The following is a 19709-nucleotide window of genomic DNA, read 5'->3' as shown; positions in this document are numbered from 1 at the left end:
CGAATTAAGTGCCCCAATATAATAGTGTAGCAGATGAAGATTGTTTGTGCACTGTAAGTTGCATTTTTTGCTCTTTGCCCTATGAACTCACCAGTTGATGCAATCTAAATATTTTCATCCCAAACCATTACTCCTTTTTGACTCTCAACATGGAAAATTTAAGTCACCTACCTGTCAGCATATCGTAACGTGTTCAGGGTGTGTTCCGTAGCTATGTGGCTAGGTGACACATTAGCTATCATACACGTCTTAGAATTTCCAATGAAAGAATCTTTTAGTACCTTGGAGGAGGAGGGAAAATATAGCTTAAGATTCTTAGCAACTAGTGTATTTCTTTTAAACAATCCAGTTTACAGTTTAGAACCAAGTGTTCCTCTCTTCTCCCACCTAAACAACTTGTCTCTGTTGCAATTTTTCATGTAAGATTTAAAATGAATTCAAGTGCTGAATCTGTCCTTTAAACAAGCCCATTTTCTTACTGGGCACCCCAAAACTGGTGGTGTGTTTGGGAGAATAAAGCATATGTTATAATTAGAGTAACCCAATACTAATTAAAGCTTGCATGATAGTACCACAAAGAATGTAATCACAAGACTATCTCTTTAAGTGGTTGTCCGCCATATGAACATCTCAGAACAATTGGCCTACAAGATTCTCCATATAGAACTTCACACAGGAATAAAATAATGTTATCCTGGAGTTTAGTGAACTCTCCACCACACCATTCCCCAGGGAGTAACTGGCATTAACCCTATGAATCAGGGCTTTGGAGCGGAGCCTGGGGCTGGAGCACGGAGCAGCTCTGGAGCAGAGGAGCTGCAGGTTTTTGCCTGGAGCTGGAGCGGAGCCAGAGCACAGCTCCAAAGCCCTGCTATGAATGCTGATGTTTCCTCTATGATCAGAATGCATGCTTGGGAAGCTATGCAAGTGTCCAGTCTCCAAGGGGTTAACAATATACCAGGGGTAGGCAACCTATGGCACGCGTGCCAAAGGTGGCACGCAAGCTGATTTTCAGTGGCACTCACACTGCCTGGGTCCTGGCCACCAGTCCGGGGGGCTCTGCATTTTAATTTAATTTTAAATGAAGCTTCTTAAACATTTAAAAAACCTTATTTACTTTACATACAACAATAGTTTAGTTATATATTATAGATTTATAGAAAGAGACCTTCTAAAAACGTTAAAATGTATTACTGGCACGCGAAACCTTAAATTAGAGTGAATAAATGAAGACTCGGCACCCCACTTCTGAAAGGTTGCCGACCCCTGCAATATACAGTCACCAAATCACGGCTTATTTCATTTTATTACTATCATTTCAACTCTGTTCAGTGCAGTGTCAATCACTGGCTTTGTTTTTGGTTTTACCTGAGTTAATTTGCTTTGCCGGAAAGGAGTATGAGCATGTTCCTGATCCAGAGCCCGAATACATTCCTTTAACTAAAAAGGAGAGAGAGAACAAAATGTATCAGTCACGCAACAAAAAGGAGAGATTGAACCTGCACCCAAAACTATGAGGTCACTATTTCCCCTATCTGGCAATAGCGCCTATCACCCTTATATCCTTAGGGCTGGTCTACACTAGGGGGGGGGTCGATCCAAGATACGCAACTTCAGCTACGCGAATAGCGTAGCTGAAGTCGAAGTATCTTGGATCTAATTACCTGGGGTCCACATGGCGCGGGATCGACGGCCGCGGTTCCCCCGTCGACTGCGCTACCACCGCTCGCTCTGGTGGAGTTCCGGAGTCGACGGTGAGCGCATTCGGGGATCGATAAGACGCGATATATCGATCCCGGATAAATCGATTGCTACCCACCGATACGGTGGGTAGTGAAGACGTACCCTTAGACTACGCATCCTTACACTAAGGAGTGGGGAAGGCTGCCAACTTCTGGAGACCCACAGTTAAACATGTGCACAATAACACTTGCAGTCTTAAAGCCTGAGTGACTATTTCACCATCCCATAACAAAAGAGTCCCTTTGACAGATTAATAATGGACACACACAAAACATCAGGGCTACACTTTCAACACAGAGAGTGGGAGTTTAGCTATAGAACTCCCATTAAAATTAATGGGTCTTGAGCAGCTAAATGCAAGTGTGCCTTCCTGAAAAAGATACCCATGATCTATTTTCTTGTTAATAATTATCGGCAAGAACAGCACGTTATCTTGGAGAAACATCTGCCTCTTGATTTATTCGGTGCCTATTAAAAGACTGATATTTTCAAATGTCCCTCTCTTTTTACCATGTGTCTACAGTAGAAGTGTGTCACAATCCATACCAGACTCTGATGCTTTCTACGATGGAGGAAATGGACTGTGGGCTCATTGAGGCAAGCCATTACTAGTGAGAGTACTAGCAGTGAGAGGAGAAAATATCTTGAGATAGATTACAGTACTGTGGTAGTAACTCTAGCTTGAGACAGACATTGCATTCTTAATGAGACACAATCCACTTCAAATCACATTTTTTTCTGAATGTATTTTAATTATTGTTAGAAATTACACCTAAAAGGACTCTAACTGAAAGAGATTCTCTATTTTAGGGTTTTATACTGCTGACCATAACAAGTATCTGAGCACCTTCCACATGAAATCAATAGCAACAAAGTCTCTAGTGAATGTCATAGATTTTAAAGCCCAAAGTGACCATTATGATCATCTAGTCTGAGCTACTAACAACATAGGCCAGAGAACCTCATCCAATAATTTTTGCACTGAGCCCATAAACTTGTTTGAGCTATAGCAGATCTTTTGAAAAGATGTCCACCTTGATTTAAAGAGTTCAAGTGATGGAGAATCTGCCACAGCCCTAGGTAAGTTGTTCCAGTGGTGAATTACTCTTAAAATTCTATGGTATTTCTCCCTTTTTGGGGTAAAAACTCTGCTTGGGGTAGGGTTCAATGGTAGACCCCTGTGATCGCACTTTGAGGGGAGATTAGAGAAGAAAAAGTTTCTCTTTTCAATTTATTCACAAATTGCTTTGTAATGCACCTTTAGTCAGTTTCACTCTGTCTTGCATAGTCAATTTCCTCTAATTTGTGTGGGTTATTCACACAGCAAGAAGTGAAAAAAAAATTTCAACTCTAAAACAACCAAAATTGGTAGGGAGACTCATGAGCGGGCTTTACTCCTTTTAACAGGAAAATACTTTAAACTCATAAACTCACTAATATCAAGTTGACTCTCTCTCTTTAAACACTTGTTTCAATGAGCTTATAAATGTCTTCATAATATTTCCTTTCAGCATGAAAAGTCTCATGCTTTTTCCCCATCCCGAAGGGAAATTTTCTGGAAAGTATGATAAAAATTCATCCAGATTTTTTGGAATTACAGTGGAACCTAAGAGTTACGAACACCTCGTGAATGGAGACTGTTCGTAACTCTGTTCAAAACATTATGGTTGATCTTTCAAAAGTTTACAACTGAACATTGACTTAACACAGCTTTGAAACTTTATTATGGAGAAGAAAAATGCTGCTTTCCCTTTATTTTTTTAGTAGTTTATGTTTAACAGAGTACTGCACTGTATTTGCTTTTTTTCTTTCTTTTGTCTCTGCTGCTGCCTGATTGTGTACTTCCGGTTCCAAATGAGGTATGTGGTTGACTGGTCAGTTCGTAACTCTGAGGTTCTACTGTATGAGAACAGAGGCAATCAGGGGAATGGTTTTCCTCCCACTTTTCAGAGGCATAATTTTGCATTCCGATAACAAAACAAAGGTGTTGTACACAAATATTACAATAGGTTCCACCACATAAAAATCACACAGCAGTGTGAAATGTAAAATATTTACCTGCATATATGACTCAAGTGGATGGAGATAAGGTTGTTGTAGGAACCCTGGGTCTAAATTGCCTGATTTCTGTGTCCTGTAACAGTTTTTTGTGGTATACTAATGGACAGTGGTTCCAACCATTTGTTCTGGGGTATTAGAATGTGTTTATATGCACAAAATTAGAGTTGAGATTATCACCATAATAATAATAAATACTCTCCAATTCTAGAGGGCCTTTCAGTAGTGGATCTTAGTGTTTTCACAACTTGCATTAAGCCTCACAGAAAAAGAGAACCTGAATTTACTATAGAAAATATGGCATGGACTTACTATAAAATATCTGACTTTTCAGTGCTATGTTTATCTGGCTGTAGGAATATATTTAAAAAGTTGTTTTTCCTCACAAAGTCTTTTTCTTCTAATCTGATTCATGACTAGAGAGCAATTTAATTGTCAGCATTTAGCACTGTGTATTTTCCACTGGGATCCATCCACATGTTACTTCCTTGTTTACTGTCAGTCTAAGAACCAACCTAAAGAACAATTACAAAAATCTTTCCTACAAATGTGAGTAACCTACAGCTAAAAGGCTTTGGTTTATTTCTGCTCCTTCCATTTTTGTTTGTTTGTCTGAGTCTCTGGCATCAGCTGCCCTCTCGCTGCCAGCCAAGTCAATGAAAGAGATCCTAGAAAAAACAAAAGATGCTTTTACTTTAGCTTCTTTTTTTAAGCTGATAGCAGCAACACACGATATCATCAGTAGAAAGATGAAACATTACTACCATGAAACAGGGTGAAATACCCACTGCAAGTGTCTCAGAGGCATCACAGTAATGAAATACCAGTAGCTACTGGAACAGAGTCAGAGCATTCTGGCACTGTAACAAACAGTCATAACAGGAAGTTTAATTACTTGTGATGAGAGTGCTCCACGGTTTAATGGAACAGCTATTTCAAGTGTAACACATTCTCATCTCTAGATGATCACAATGCCAGTAATTTGAGAGAGAACACAGATTACTTAAAAAAGAATAACATTTTGGGTCTCCTTCCAGCTAAGACAGATGTTTCATTCGAGTGTTGTCTGTCCTAATCAGATAGAAATGCAGTGCAGTTTATAAAGCAAATTAAAGGGAAGTAACTGATGCACTGAATTGTCAGATGGTTTCAGAGCTATGTTCCTGCTGCTCTTTCTTCCCTCAAGATCTCCATTTGTTCTCATAGTCTTCCCTAACTTTCCTCTTTGGCTGTTAGCTATTCTACCGATCTGTAATTTCTCCCTCTCTCTTCCTCTTCTTCCACAATATCCCTATCCTCTCCTATCACCTGCATCCCTCCCAGCTTCGTCACTCCTTCAATAACTAAAAACCTGGCACACCTACATAACCACATATCCTTCTTTTTGTAATCTTATGCACTCTTCCTCCCTCCTTCTTCCCCCACCCTCCCAATTAGTTGTTGCTCAGACTTGCTCTCTTGTCTTACATTTAGAATAAGCTCTTTGGGATAAAGATTGTATCTTACTTGTTTGGAAGGTGCCTACCACATTTTTTGACATGCAAAAATAATAATAAGCAGCTGACCATCTTTTCTCTGACTAGGTGGGAAGGATACCCACTTACTGCTGCAACCATTCAGTAAGGGCCTCTGGTACTGGGTCACTATTCTACACAGCCCAGGAGCTCAGCAAACACCCCTTCAAATCACAGCTTGCATCCTGACTGTCCTTGCACTTGACTTCTTCACTACCACTCACTAACCATCTATGGCTGTTCTGCCACTGCAGCTGTGCATGGTCTCATTTAAAGCCAACCGGATGAAATTGAAATATCTCTATCAAATTCAATAAGTCAGCTTCCAACCTCACCTCCCAAACACTCTGTTTGCAGAGTCTTTAATCTGAATCTGGATGATAGCATGAGAACGGGAGGAATCGGAGTTGACTCCAGTCGCCCCAGTGCTACGCTCCTTCCCACCCTTCAAAATTACCTGGAAAACAAACAGGACAAAACAAAGGTAAATTGTACATACAAAACATGCACACTATTCATATCGCATATCGATTCAGAACCCCACGTATTGGTGTTCGGTGCAGCTGACAAAGGGCTTATAAAGTGAGACCATCCGTAAGAATGTCAGTGTACTGAACTTCCATTCCTATTTGTTAAATTACTACAATACAAAATCACGTGGAATAAATGTATGGTGGAAATGAAAAGAACAAAATGAGGCTTCAGAGGTTACTGTTAAGAACTCATGAGCAGGATGATTTTTTTAAAAATGCATGTTCTAATCTCATCGAAAGGTTTAGTCAGCCAGAAATCTAAGAAGCATGTAATGTAGTGTGACACCACTTGCCAATCCACTCCTCCATCTCTGTACCCAGGAGCAAATGAAACATTGCCAAAGCAAGCAGCAAGGCTGACGTGATCAATTACACTCAGACTTAACTACCAAGAACAGAACAAGGCGAGAGGTGGAAGATGGGTTAAGGGACCTTCAGGGCTACAACTCTGGTTAAAGGCAACAAAGAGTCCTGTGGCACCTTAAAGACTAACAGATGTATTGGAGCATAAGCTTTCATGGGTGAATACCCACTGCATCTGACGAAGTGGGCATTCACCCACGAAAGCTTATGCTCCAATACATCTGTTAGTCTTTAAGGTGCCACAGGACTCTCTGTTGCTTTTTACAGATCCAGACTAACACGGCTACCCCTCTGATACTCAACTCTGGTTAAGTCTCTGTCCCAAATCTCTGAAGAGTCACAAGATTGCTTCAGCGAGCCCACCAACAATGGGCATCACAAGGAAACAAAATAGAGTCTATATTATAGTTTCTGGAAAAATAAGAATACAATAAAATGTTAACCTAGCAAAATCAAGACACTCTTTAGATACAAATATACAGTATTCATGCCTTCTACTGGCTGTCCACTCTTAATCAGCAATCTAGCTGGCTGCTATAGCTCCTGAATATTTGTTAAACCAGAGCTAAATTCAGGGAGAGTTTGTGAACGGAGGCCAATGCATCATAAATAATGAATAATCATGAGGCATGCATTGAAGACTCTTCTAATACATTTGGTAGCATGCTATTCAAGAGCATCAAATCAGTCTAAAGGCTCTTTCTGTGTTCAAAAGAGCCCACGAACAATATGAAACGAGCTGTTTTGCCAAGATACCTGTGAGAACAAAACCATGTACTAACTCTTCTGTGGGCAGGATAATCTAGAGGAATGTATTAATCTACTGTATACCAGATCTGCACTCCAATTTGCAGAAATGTCTCCAGCATATCCTGCGTTTAGAGTTAATGGAAAAACAAACCCCAGAAGACAGTGTCCGTCGAGTGGTATATAAATGAACAATATTGTCCCAAGTCTGAAACAATAAGTCAACTACACTATCAGGTAGTTTTCAATTCCTTACTGAGCAAAAATTAAACTACACAAAATCCAAGTCTGATGGCAGTTGGACTCAGGACCAGCTTGCTCAGTACAGGACACAGTAGAGAACTAGACTGTGCCCATGTCTTACTCAGCTGAGTAAGGGATAAGAAGACTGAAGCGCTGCTTGTGCTGAGTATCAGCTGTTTATCAAAAGAAAAAAGTTAGCTGCCAGCCAGCACAGTTCGTTACTCCACGTGGTTTCTCCATCATAATTCTGCTGAATCCAAAGTATTTTATAATTTCTAATTCAACTTTATTTACTTTCCAATTTACACAAAAACCATCAAACTACCCAGAAGACAGAAGGAAGAGAGAAAACAAAAGAACTGTAGGAGCCAAAGAAGGCCTCTTTGGAGAAAAACCTGGAACCATGAAGGTAAGTGAAAAATAAACTAAGCAACCACATGATCTTATTGATGTAATCCTGTCCCTCTCTCTTCGCTATTTCTGACATTTTGTTGCCTTCACTTGTTGGGCCGTGTTCAACTTAGACTGTAAACTTTTCAGATCAGCCATCCGTGTCTTGACTTGTTTGCCAAATGCAGTGCGTGCCGGTTTGTAAAGTTTACTTACATTTTCCTTTTAGAACTCTTTTTAGTGATGTAAGGTTATTGCAAAAATATTTCATACATCTCTTCTGCAAATATGGACATAGCCTTTTTTTTATATTCTAAGATATTTCAGGGTTTGTTTTGCTGAGATATTGTCATTTCTTGGGTGGTTCATTCAACCCCTTGGCAAAGATCCCACCTGAGGTGTGGCTGTAGCAGTGACTGCTCCAAGGCAGCTTTTGATGTGTGTCCCTGTAACTTGTCTGAGCTGCACATGAGCTCATTCATTAAAGGCAGTTTTGAAAGTGTCCCTTCATGCTCTGCTGGGGCCACCAAGCTGTTCAAAGTTGTTCTGATGCTCTTTTGGAGCCCCATAATGTGTACATTATACAACCTGGAGCAGCAACACCTGCGTATGCCAGAAATGACCTTCTCCACTCCATGGTAACCTATTGGATGAGTTAGTGCAACAGGGGCTTTAGAAGATAAAATAAGCATTGACAATCAAATTACCTCTAATAGTAGGTCTACGGTATCCACTTGAACCTCACGCAGGCCAACTATTTGTACAACATGCTTACTATCTTCTCTTGCAAAAAGTCTGCAGAGGAAACAACAGGGCTTAGTAGGAAAGGGTCATTCTGAAGAAAGTCTTATATAGTAGTAATGATTCTGGCTACATCTCAGTGCTATAGAGTAGCGGTGCTCAAACTTTTTCAGTCGCGCCCCCACCTTACTAGTAACAGAATCTGTCCATGCCTCCCTCCCCCATGACTACATAGCCAAGGCTTTCTCAGCAGTGGAGCTTGGGCTGAAGGCGGAGGTGGGGGACAGAACTGGGAATGGAAGAGGAGCTGCAGCTGGTGTCAGAGCTGGTCTGGGGGCAGAGAGGGAATGGGGCTGGAGCAGGGGGTGGAATGGACCTGCTGCTGGAGCTGGGCTGGGAGCGGACAGGGAGTGAGGGCAGAGCTGGGCCTGGAGGCAGAGAAGGACTGGGGGCTGAACAGGATTGGAGGCAGTGCTGGACTGAGGGCGCAGTAGGTCTGAAAGTGTGGCACTCCCTCCCTGCCCCTGGCCCTACCGCGCACCTGGAAGTGTGGCACTCCCTCTCTGCCCCCCATTGGGACTGGCCCCAGCCCTGCCGCATGCCTCCCTGAATGTTCCTCCGGGGGGCGTGCCCCACAGTTTGGGAGCCACTGCTCTAGAGAAGTACTGCAAGTAGTGACTAGCAAGGCTACAAATCAGGTTGTCATTAATATACCACTTGTCATGTATAATATGTACTTTTCAAATTTCACTGTTAAAGGGACACTGGAAGTGTTTATTAGCTGGATGTTCCTGCTAAGATGATCAGCACTCAAATAGTTAATGATGGCATTTAAATTGTCATCTTTAGATTTCAGAGTTCACACCTCTCTGAGAGCTTTTGTTTCAGGCTGTCTCCAGGCTCAGGAAGATTACACTGCATCACTTATACTCAATTCATGTTTTCAAGGTTATCTTCACAACCACGAAGGTTCAAAAATTCGTTTTAATGACAGCTTAGGTTCTGGAACATAGTTCTGTGGCAATAGGTGGATTCTGCAGCAGATCCGACAGCTGCAGAATCAGAGTACACGGGTGACTCTCTGCTACAAATTACAGAGAAGTGAATGTTATGGTATAGTTGGTAATACCAACTGGTTGGCTTACGTCCAAGGAAAAGGAACTTCCACAGCCCTATGGACTATAGCTCAACATTAAGAAGGCCTTCAAAAAGGGCTGCAGGAGAGACAACACAGAGAAACATGCTTGCCTCATGATAAGGCACAGACTCTCCTAAGCATTGCAACATGCTCTCAAAGTGCGCTCCCCTCAAGAGCCCCACTAGTTCCAGATGAAAGTTAAAAGCCTGGCAGGATGGTTTTATTCTTCAGCAGGATTTAGACTGAACGTTATCTTGCTTTGTTGTGTTTAGATATTTTCGGTCAGGTAAGTTTTTTAATCTGAGGAACATCTTGAGTTCTTTTGATTTTCCTTGGGTTTAGTGCCACAGTACTGACCTAGATACTTTTGCTACAGAATTATTAATGTCCACACTCCAAGTCACACCCTCTTCAGAAAAGAGATTACTAAACAGCCATCTTAGGGGAGTCAGGGGCCCCACTGCATTGCCAGGGTGGAGAGACGATTGGGGAGCAGGTTGCATTTTTCCCTTCCTATGGGACTCCTATCAATAATTCATTCTGCTTCTTTTCAACTGCTCTGTGCTACTCAGCTGTTCCTAGAGTGTGTAAAATTCCAGTTCAATCTCAGGTTACCTTGCTAAAGAAAGGTGAAAAGCTAATGTGACTGTGCCACATGATACTGTCTTGTCACTATTCATCACAAGGGGTGAAGCCTGGCAGAGCGTATCTAATACAGAGCTCATCCCTCAGATTTGTGTCTTTGCTTTGATTTATTTTATTCCTGTAGAAATAACCCAAAGGGGGAGTATCTATAGATGTGACAAAATTTAGGGCCAGATTCGACTATGTTTACTCACATTGAGCAATACCTTACTCCATAAATAGCTCCATTTAAATCAATTTCACTTATTAGAAAACTTAATTCTGTTCAATCCAACTCCATAATGAAATAACAAACTGATGTATCATCCTTTTTTCACAGCAACGTGTCTCTTATTTAAATACCTTCTCCTTCCATTTAGCAGGTCATAAAGCTGTCCACAGTAGATCTCATAAAAACTGATCCATACACGGAGCTCTCTCCTTGACTGGGATGCCTCTAGTTGTCTAAAAATATCTTTAGCAGCCAGTGCATAGAGTCCTGGGTTCTGGTGACTCCCTATCATAGTGTAAGTCTTGCCAGCACCAGTCTGTCCATATGCAAAGCAAGTGGCGTTGCCTCTGTAAAGATAATTTTTATTTTTTAAAAATACATCTGATCCATTGAGGTCTATTAAAAGAGATTCTGCAATATTAATATCTACACACACTGCTGACCCTCAGCGATGGGATTTTATCATTCATAGCCATCTGAGATCCTGAAAAATACAATCTGTTATATCAGAGATTCTCAAATTGTGTTCTGTGGACAGCGGGGTAGAGACACAGTGCTGACTCTTGTCCTTGTTTCCAGGTGCTAAAACCACATTAAAAGAAACTAAAAATGCATTAAATACTTTTGCGGTATTACTTTTCCAAGTAAAAAATTGTAGCTACCACAGGGATGTTATGTGATCATGAGTGGGGGAAAGGACTGATTGTGAATTGAAGGAGAGCAAGTCTGCATGATTATGAAAGCAAGGAGTAGGGTGTCCATGAAGCCACTTCCATATTAACATATGGTCCACTCAAGGAAAAAAGCTTAACAACCCCAGCACTACACTTTGCATGCTGTAAACCCAACAGTGAGAACACTAGTGATAGAATTTCTGGCCCAGCTGATGACACTTGGAGCTTCTTGATAACAGAAAGCTTCATCTTGTTAATTTTCCAGTATAGACATGTAATTCCTTTCCATCAAGAGGTCAAAATGAAATTATGACCTATTCAAGCTTGCTGTTCTCTGTACTCAAATACAATTATACATGTAAAACCACCCTGATTTTTCCATTAACCAGAAGGTATATTATAATTCTCTCTCTAAATAGAAATAAGTAAATAAAATAAAGCTAAACCACAGTTTTATTGATAAAGTGTATAATTCCTTTATACTACTGTGAACGATATACATACATCTCAAAGTACTTTACAAACATACTCACAACAGTCTCATCAAGGTGTTTTATTTCTCTTTTACAGATGGGTAAACTGAGTAACTGAGTTCTACGTGACTTACTCTAAATCACAAGAAAGTCTGTTAGAGCAGAGAATTAGGATCCTGGAATCCTGACACCGAATCTCTTGTTCTAACTAGACCAAACTGACTCCCTAGTAATCCTTGGTGTCTGATTGTGCACTCTTTCTGCCGACAAATCTCCCACTGAATACAAGGGGAGGTTTGCCTGAATAAGGACTGCAGGGTCAGGCCCTTAGTTTGTCAAAATTGTATAAACAGACATTTTTCTATATTTTGTGTACACACACACACACACACACACACACTTAAAAAAACAGGGTAAGTTGAAAAGGTGAAATTAATGTTTTTTAGAGAAAACTTAAGTTACACCAAAGTCATACATGAAAAATGAAAACTAAAAGGAATAAATGCAAGCAATGGCTCCCTACCCGTTAAAAATGTGCTGAATGAGGGGGTGAGCAGTCTTCATATACACATCCTGATTGGTACATGCCTCCCCAAAGACTTCATCAAAATAAAAAACATGCTGAAAAATAAATGTGATTTTTATACGAAAAGAAATTTCTCTCAGTTCTCCTTTACCCCATAATGTGTAGCACATGCTATGGGCCTGATCCAAAGCTAACTAAAGTCAACCGAAGTCTTTCCACTGACTTCAGGAGGCTTTGGAGCTGGTCCTAAGTAACCAAGTAAAACTCACTTTTCAGCAGCATGCAGCCACAACCCACCAAGAAATAGAATATGCAAGTAGAAAATTAAGAGAAGATTCTGTGTCCCCGGACCCCATCATCTTCAAGCAGAATGTACAGCAGCCAAGAAACAAAAGCACGAGAGTAACTTAAAAAGAAAATTAATCTATTCCTGAAATGAACCAACCCACAGCAACACAGTATGGTTATATAGTAGAGAGGATCAAAATCAGGTCATAGATCCATTGTGATCTAGTCCACACACTTCAAATGCTTTGTGCTGGAGAGGATCAAACCATTCACATGCAAAGCTGGATTTTACTATCTGAGAAGCAGAAGAACTCCTGCACTTAGGGCCGGATCCAAAGCCCACTGAAGTCCATGAAAAGATATTTGTTGATTTAAGTGGACTTTGGATCAGCCCCTTACAGATTTTAAATTTCGCTTAGTGGGGTAGCTTTATAAGATACACATCTCACTTCCGTGAGGGCCCCAGTAGGACAGCGTCTATAACATTATACTTCAGTACAGTACAAACAAAACAGCACTGGGCAATCTCAAATAGAAGAGTTGCAGAACTGATGACTACATGAATTATGCATAAATGATCCACACTAACATATATGCAAATCTAAATCAGTTTCAGTAAGGCTATGGCATATTTCTGCTTGCACTACAGTGATTTATAGCAAGATTTGTTTTGACAGTATTGCCAGAATATAATTTAGTTGAGGAGATTTATTTCAGCATTTAGATGCCAAGGTGATAGGCATTTAGATAGCACCTAAGCTAGCTAGCTACATGGAGACTGAGGGAGTGGAATTACAGCATGTATCGGATTGTAAAAGGGGATATATGAATGGTGCCTGAGAGAGTTATCAAATTTCATTTTACTACCCTGACCAGTTGTTGCCAGTCCTCAGATTATAAAAATAACACACACTCGGGTCAGGATAGCTTCTGCTCTCTAGCAATCAGTTCTGTTCCTGGTGCTGTCAGTCAGAATGAGAATTTGAACTATGGCAGCAGAAGGTACCCAGGATTTAGAAACAAAGACCAAATGAGAACTGCACTTTGAAAAGCATTTGGCTCTGGAGTGAAGGAAAACTAGGAAAGAAGCAGAGGACGTTTGTGACGCATTAAAATAGAACTACTGCATTGAAGTCCTGTGGAAAGGGGCTATAGGGAACTCAGCAGGCAACTGCATTCTAGACCCTGGCAGAGGGTCCTCTTTTGGCACCCGGGGATCAGAAAAAGGATGTTCATTTTTTGAGGAGCAAGGTAGACAGGGAGCAAATGATAGTTTTTAGAGAAAAAAGGTGTTTATTGGGGATTACAATTCTGGGCTCGCTTCTCCTCTCACACATTCGTGTAAATCAAGAGTAATTCCAATGGATTTACATGGGATGAGGGAGAGAAGAACCCAGAAATGTGTTTAATGTGAAAAAGAAAGAAAGGTCTTTTTTTATTTCCATTATTGAAATCCCAAGCCTGTTTTCATCTCTCACTTGACTGTTAATGCATTACGCTGTCGCTCCACCATTCAGGCAGCTAGCACACTACTCCTACGTATTATAAATGGAAAGGGGTTTTAAGAGCAAGTAAGCTCACATTACCTGCAAAATATACTGGGTAAGATCAACTGCCTCCTTCTTCTCATGGAGAAGAAGAGTTTCTTTATCTTCCACTCTGATGACATTAACTTCCCCCCGCCGCTCCTCTCTCAGGCCCAGCGGGCGTTTTCTGACACACACTCGGATTTTGTCAGTCTCTGTCCACGGCATCTCCTTCTCAGCGGTACTAGATCTAGAACACAGGATCACAAATTTGTGTTTAAAAAAAGAGGATGCTAGACAATTCAAATTACCCATGGACTTGGCCATAAACTCAATTTTTAGCTGTTACTGTTTAGTGAAGCTAGCCCTTTTTCTCTCATTTTGAAAGCTCTCCAAGAATTAGACATTATAAATGGGAAAGCTTCTATTGTTTCTCTTAAAAGCAGGGATGCAATTCTTTTGGGTACTTTTGTTAAAGTGACAGCACTGATTTTTTTTACATCTATTTTCCTTGTAATTCTGAGCCTATTGCTGACCCAGCATAACTTCGGGTGTCCACAAACTGATGATCCAAAATAACATAAGATCCCATTTTCTGGAGATTGTTGTGACCAGGAATTTCTTTGGACTTTTTCATAATAAGATTGCCCTGCCCCAGGCGATGACATATTCTTTGCCTCTCATAACGGACCTAGCTCTCTTAATAGATCTCCACACAGCTTTCATTAATATCAGTCTCTCTTTGTCCTTCTTGAATACTTTCATTAAGAAACCTGTGGCTCTTGCAGTCTCTTCTCCTGGCCTGAATCCTGTTCTTCTAATCATTCCTTTTCATTTTGGGTAGAGGCTTACACCTTCCCACTACCCCCTTCACTATGGAATACCACAAGCTTTTTCCTTTAGCACCCTTTCTTGTCTCACTGCCAGTTTCAGCTGTGGACACAACTTTTGTGTGGTTGGCATCCAGCATTATATATCTTTCAACATACCCGTTAATCCTTCTCTTTTCTATCGGCCTGTGTCTCTACTTTGCCAGCTTCTGGCTCCACCATAACTTTCTATTACTCAGTGCTTCAGAGACTGAAGTTTGATTAGTTGGTAAGAAGCCCTTTCTCCCACATCCCTAGTATCTGTCACACTCCATAATTCAGATATAACCCCTATGTTCCAAGGCCATAAATCTCAGTCAAACTTGATTCTGAATGATCTTTTCCTCCCACATTTCCCTTGGCTGTAAATCTGCCCATTACCATCCGTATGGTGTTGCTAGAATTCATACCTCTTTGACCCTTAAATTCTGATCACATAATAATTAGTTGTAGTAGGACAGTAGCACCCACAATGTGCAAGGTGCTGTATAACCCGATCATGAGACATTGTCTGTAACCTGAAATGCTCAGTCTAAGAAGAACTAAGAAAGAGAGGGGTACGATCTATAATCAGAGCAGTTATGTTGCCTGCCAAGTCTACTTCAACTCTCTTCCCGCCACCCTCAGAGACATTAAGGGTATGTCTACACTAGTCTAGACGCGATAAATCGACCCCCGAGCGTTCTCCCGTCGACTCCTGTACTCCAGCTCGGTGAGAGGCACAGGCAGAGTCGACGGGGGAGCGGCAGCAGTCGACTCACCGCGGTGAAGACACCACGGTAAGTCGATCTAAGTATGTTGACTTCAGCTACGTTATTCACGATTCCCCCCCACCCCAGTGTAGACCAGGCCTAAGTCATTTCTTCTCTAGCTGATTAACCCACTGTGTAAAACACCTTGACATACAATATATGGAAGATGCTGTCATTAAAATAAAGTGGGTCATTTCCAATTTTCAAGCACTCTTCAGCCAAATGAAAAATGATTTTCCACCTGGCTGTGAATGTGAATTAGAGTCAGTAACTATCATTTTAATCAAACCCTTGCCTTACCTGAAAGTAAAATTTCTGTCCTGATGTCCAAAAGCTCTTTCAAAATCTTTTAATGCACAACTTTAAAGCAAACATGCACTAGACTTCCATTATATTAAAAACAACAATATAACAAGGGTATTTGTACCAGCTCTTCCACTTTTATTGGGACTATAGGCTTGTGATTTCAATGCTATTGCATTGCCAGTTTTGATTAATCTAAAAGTACAGTGCTCAGAAATAAATGTTAAGAGCTGTTTTCTCAAGGGGAAAAAGAGGTTTCCATTCAAATACGGGGCTTGATCCTATAGCTCTTAGTCAACCATGTATTCCCATCAATTTTCCTCAGTAGAACTTCTCACATGAATAAGGATTACAGTCTCTATATTTGAATGGAAACCTCTTCACCCTTGAGAGAACATTACAGTTGAGATCATCTGACATGACTTGAGATAAAAGTCCCCTCCTGATACAGGAGGTCCCTGGTATACGTTTGGGTTGCATTCCTGAAAAGGGCGATGGATACTGAAACGATGGATACCGGGGAATTTTTCCCCATAAGAAATAATGGCCCACCCCGCCTTTTCCCGTGCAGTTCCACCCCCTTCTTCAAGCGCACCCCGTCCCCACTCCTCCCCGCGCCTCCTGAATGCCAGGGGAAACACCGAAAGAAAAGTCATGCAAAAGGTGAAGTGACAGATATGCGGATCGGAACCAACGTGAATCGGAACACGTTCCCCTATTGACGAGCGATGGATACGCAAAACGATGGATAAGGGGGAGATGTATACCGGGAACCCCCTGTATAAGCAGGATGATGCTAGGGGACAGATGTTCTCAGTGAAGGGTCACTGGGTCTGGAACTTACTTCCCAGCTCAGTTCACCAGAGCCTGGATTTGGTGACTTTCAGGACACAATGAAGGAGTCACTTCTTCTCCCAGGCTTTTTCTGGGTGTTGAGGAAGCAGGGAGAATTAGTGAGGGATTGATGAAAAGGAATGCTTGAAGCCTTAATGGAGACCTTATTGATGTTAGAGACAGGATTTTTAGAAGTTCTGTCTTGTTGAGACACACATTGTATTACATATACTTTGTACTGGATGAAAGTATCTGTTTTAATTCCATGTACTGCACTTGGCATTTAAGACAGATTTATAGGAAATCTAAACAAATAATGATTCTGTTCTCAGGTGGCAGAGAGATATATTTTATATTATTTTCAAAAGAAGAGAGGCAATTGGGAGCCTGGCAGAGGCAATAAGGGCAGAAGAAACTTACAAGTGACCCTGTCTGCTAACATTAACATCAAATCATTTGCTATGAGCAAGTGAAAAACATTTAAAAACATTAACAAGAGCTTTATTTATGTGTTCCTGATAGCTGAGAATGTAGTAATATTTGCCTTCACTTCCAACGCCCTTCGGAACCTAGCCCCATTCAGCCTATTCTCTCTCATTCACTCCTGAAATGTAAACTCCCACTTCTGATTGGCCCAAGATGCCAGCCTCCATTACCCATTATTAGATTTTCAAACAAGTACCTTTATGTTTTCTCCAGTGATGCCCCTCACCTTTAGAAGGAGCTCCCCATAAATATCCACAAAGCCACCTCATTATCTACCTTCACTCCCTCCTTAAAACTCTCTAACAATTTAAGCTGCTGGTGTGCCCACCATGCTGACCTATACTGTCTCATTGTTTCCTTGGACTCCTCTATCTGTATCCATCTGCTGTCTCTTGTCTTAGACTATAAGTTCTTTGGGGCGGGGATTGTCTTTTTGTTCTGTGTTTGTATAACACCTAGTACAATGCGGTCCTGATCCTTGACTAGGACTTCTAAATATTACAGTAATACAAATGGCAATAATAATAAATATTACTTAATTTGATCCTAAACCCATTTATAAGCAGGAAAACATAGATTTAAATATGATGTGGATTAAAAATTCTCCATGCCAAAGTATGTTTCACATCATTTTCCAGCAGTACAGCTGTAAAACTAGCTTCTGACAGCGACTCAGTCTTGGGCAGTTTATAAACCTCATGTCGTTGTAGAATTTGCCACGCCCATAAAGGTATTTTCAGAAACATTCTGTATAATGTAGTGCTTTTGGTTTTGATTTGGATTTGTGTGCATGGAAATAGTCCAAGCAAAATAAGAGAAAATGCTAACAGGTTTTCAGATGTATTTCCAGTAAAGTGTAATGCTCTTTGAGAAACACAGAGGCATTATACGCACTACATTTTCACCTCTAGAGACTCTGGTTCAAATTCTGATTTAGTTCACAAATGAAAATGACTTTGTTGGTTTTCTCTAGTCTCATCTACGCACATCATAAAATACCCAAGACTTAAGAAATGCCCTAGATTGGAACAGCATGGAGGTGGTCAGTAACTCAGTACGGAGGTGTATTGGCAGAGCAGCATGGGAGTTCCATGACTGGATTAACTTGGGAGTGCCGCAGCTCAGCAAGGAAGTTCATCAGCTGGTCTCCATGCAGGTGATCTTTATACAGTACTTGCCTGCACTCTGCCAGTCTAAGTCAATACTATTAGTTCTTAGTTTTCATAAACATTAAATTTATCCAGATTCTTTTTTAAAGTGATACCTCGGGAGTTCCCTTAACAAAAAACTATATCCACTGTAATGTGTGTCACTTTTACTGGGGAAAACTTGTGACACAGTTTGCTTTCAGCTTGGAGTGCAAGATTTTCTGAAAAAAGAGTTTTAATTATCATAGAATCATAGAATATCAGGGTTGGAAGGGACCTCAGGAGGTCATCTAGTCCAACCCCCTGCTTATGCAAGGTGGCTATACTGAAAAATATGAGAAACTGACCAGAACAAAGGCAAAACGAAAGCATAAGCACCGCAAGATACTAAAGCTTATTCTTATCCAATTCTGGTAAATAGCAGTTGGTGAATTCAACTGAATTTTTTTTTTTTTCCAGTGTTGGAAAGTCCCAAGTGCTAATTAATGTTTCCCTCCCCACAGGATTTTCCATCACCCTTGTAGAAGTTATGCATTGTTTGATTCTAGTTATACATAATGTTCATTTAGAGTCTATGAAGAAGGATCTTCCTTTTTAAACTCCTAAAGGCGTGATTAACTGTGCCGGTTAACTCCAAACATAGTGAAATAAAAGTTAGTAGTTATTACCTGATACAAGAATGAGGTAGTCCATAATTATACCCGGAAATATGAGTTACTCTTTGTATGATGGGAGCTTCAGAATCCCCCAATAGAGGGGCAATATTATTTGATGAATATATTGCCAGTTCATTTTGTGTGCATGTTCCAGGAACATTCAGGATGTCTCTTCTGGTTATTTTATTGTCCTCTGAGTCCCCTGGTAGAACATGTCCTAACATTTCCACCAAACTTTCCTTCTCTTTGTTAGCACAGAAATCAGAGAAACTCTGCAATTCAAGTTCACAGTCTTTACCTGTTCCATCCTTTTTCTCAAAGAGGGACTCAAAATGTAGTTGTCTACGAGGACCTGACCTGGTCACCTGAGGTTGGATGTAGAGGTCACATGGTTGAAAATCTTGCTTGGTTGTGTCTGCGCCTTCCTCTTCTTCCTGCATAATTTTGATGATTCTAATGAGTTGAAAGAGGCGCTTGCGATCATTCATGTTATGAACCCCTAGTTTGGCATAATCTTTCATGGCAATCTTGGCTAGTTCATCTATCTTCTGAAGGCCAAGGGCAACAAACTGAGGATAATATTTTTCAAGTTCTGCCTCACAAAGGCATTCGTACAGACACGATGCCATCTTCAATTTAAGCTCTATTAGAAATCAAACGAAAGAAACATTAGATCCATACAAAACAGTCATAGCGGACAAAGGTAACAAAGAAAAAACATAGCATTTCCCCAGCTATCTATAGATGTTATTATCTACAACTAGGCTAGGCACAAATTAAAATCCAGGCTGCCATAGACTGAACTGTCTAACATTATGAAATGTAGTAACTGGAAAAAATATACCAAA

At 40.7% G+C, this 19709-nt stretch overlaps 1 protein-coding gene across 1 annotated transcript in view; it reads right to left on the bottom strand.

Moving 5' to 3' along the window:
• The window catches only part of KIF24 (kinesin family member 24), a 28438-nt gene extending 8948 nt beyond the window's left edge, over positions 1 to 19490 (bottom strand). Inside the window, exons 1-9 of the mRNA XM_065406944.1 lie at positions 18874 to 19490; positions 13874 to 14063; positions 11997 to 12094; positions 10458 to 10673; positions 8299 to 8386; positions 5651 to 5772; positions 4364 to 4469; positions 1369 to 1440; positions 172 to 281 (exon numbers count right to left, since the gene is read on the bottom strand). Of these exons, the coding sequence (XP_065263016.1) occupies positions 172 to 281; positions 1369 to 1440; positions 4364 to 4469; positions 5651 to 5772; positions 8299 to 8386; positions 10458 to 10673; positions 11997 to 12094; positions 13874 to 14063; positions 18874 to 19490 (1619 nt within the window). The remainder of the gene's footprint in view (positions 1 to 171; positions 282 to 1368; positions 1441 to 4363; positions 4470 to 5650; positions 5773 to 8298; positions 8387 to 10457; positions 10674 to 11996; positions 12095 to 13873; positions 14064 to 18873) is intronic.
• Positions 19491 to 19709: the final 219 nt, after the last annotated feature.

Source organism: Emys orbicularis, chromosome 6 (genome assembly GCF_028017835.1).
Source record: "Emys orbicularis isolate rEmyOrb1 chromosome 6, rEmyOrb1.hap1, whole genome shotgun sequence".
NCBI lineage: Eukaryota > Metazoa > Chordata > Testudines > Emydidae > Emys > Emys orbicularis.
The sequence above is the reverse complement of the archived record's forward strand: the minus strand, read 5'-3'. Positions and strand labels throughout refer to the sequence as shown.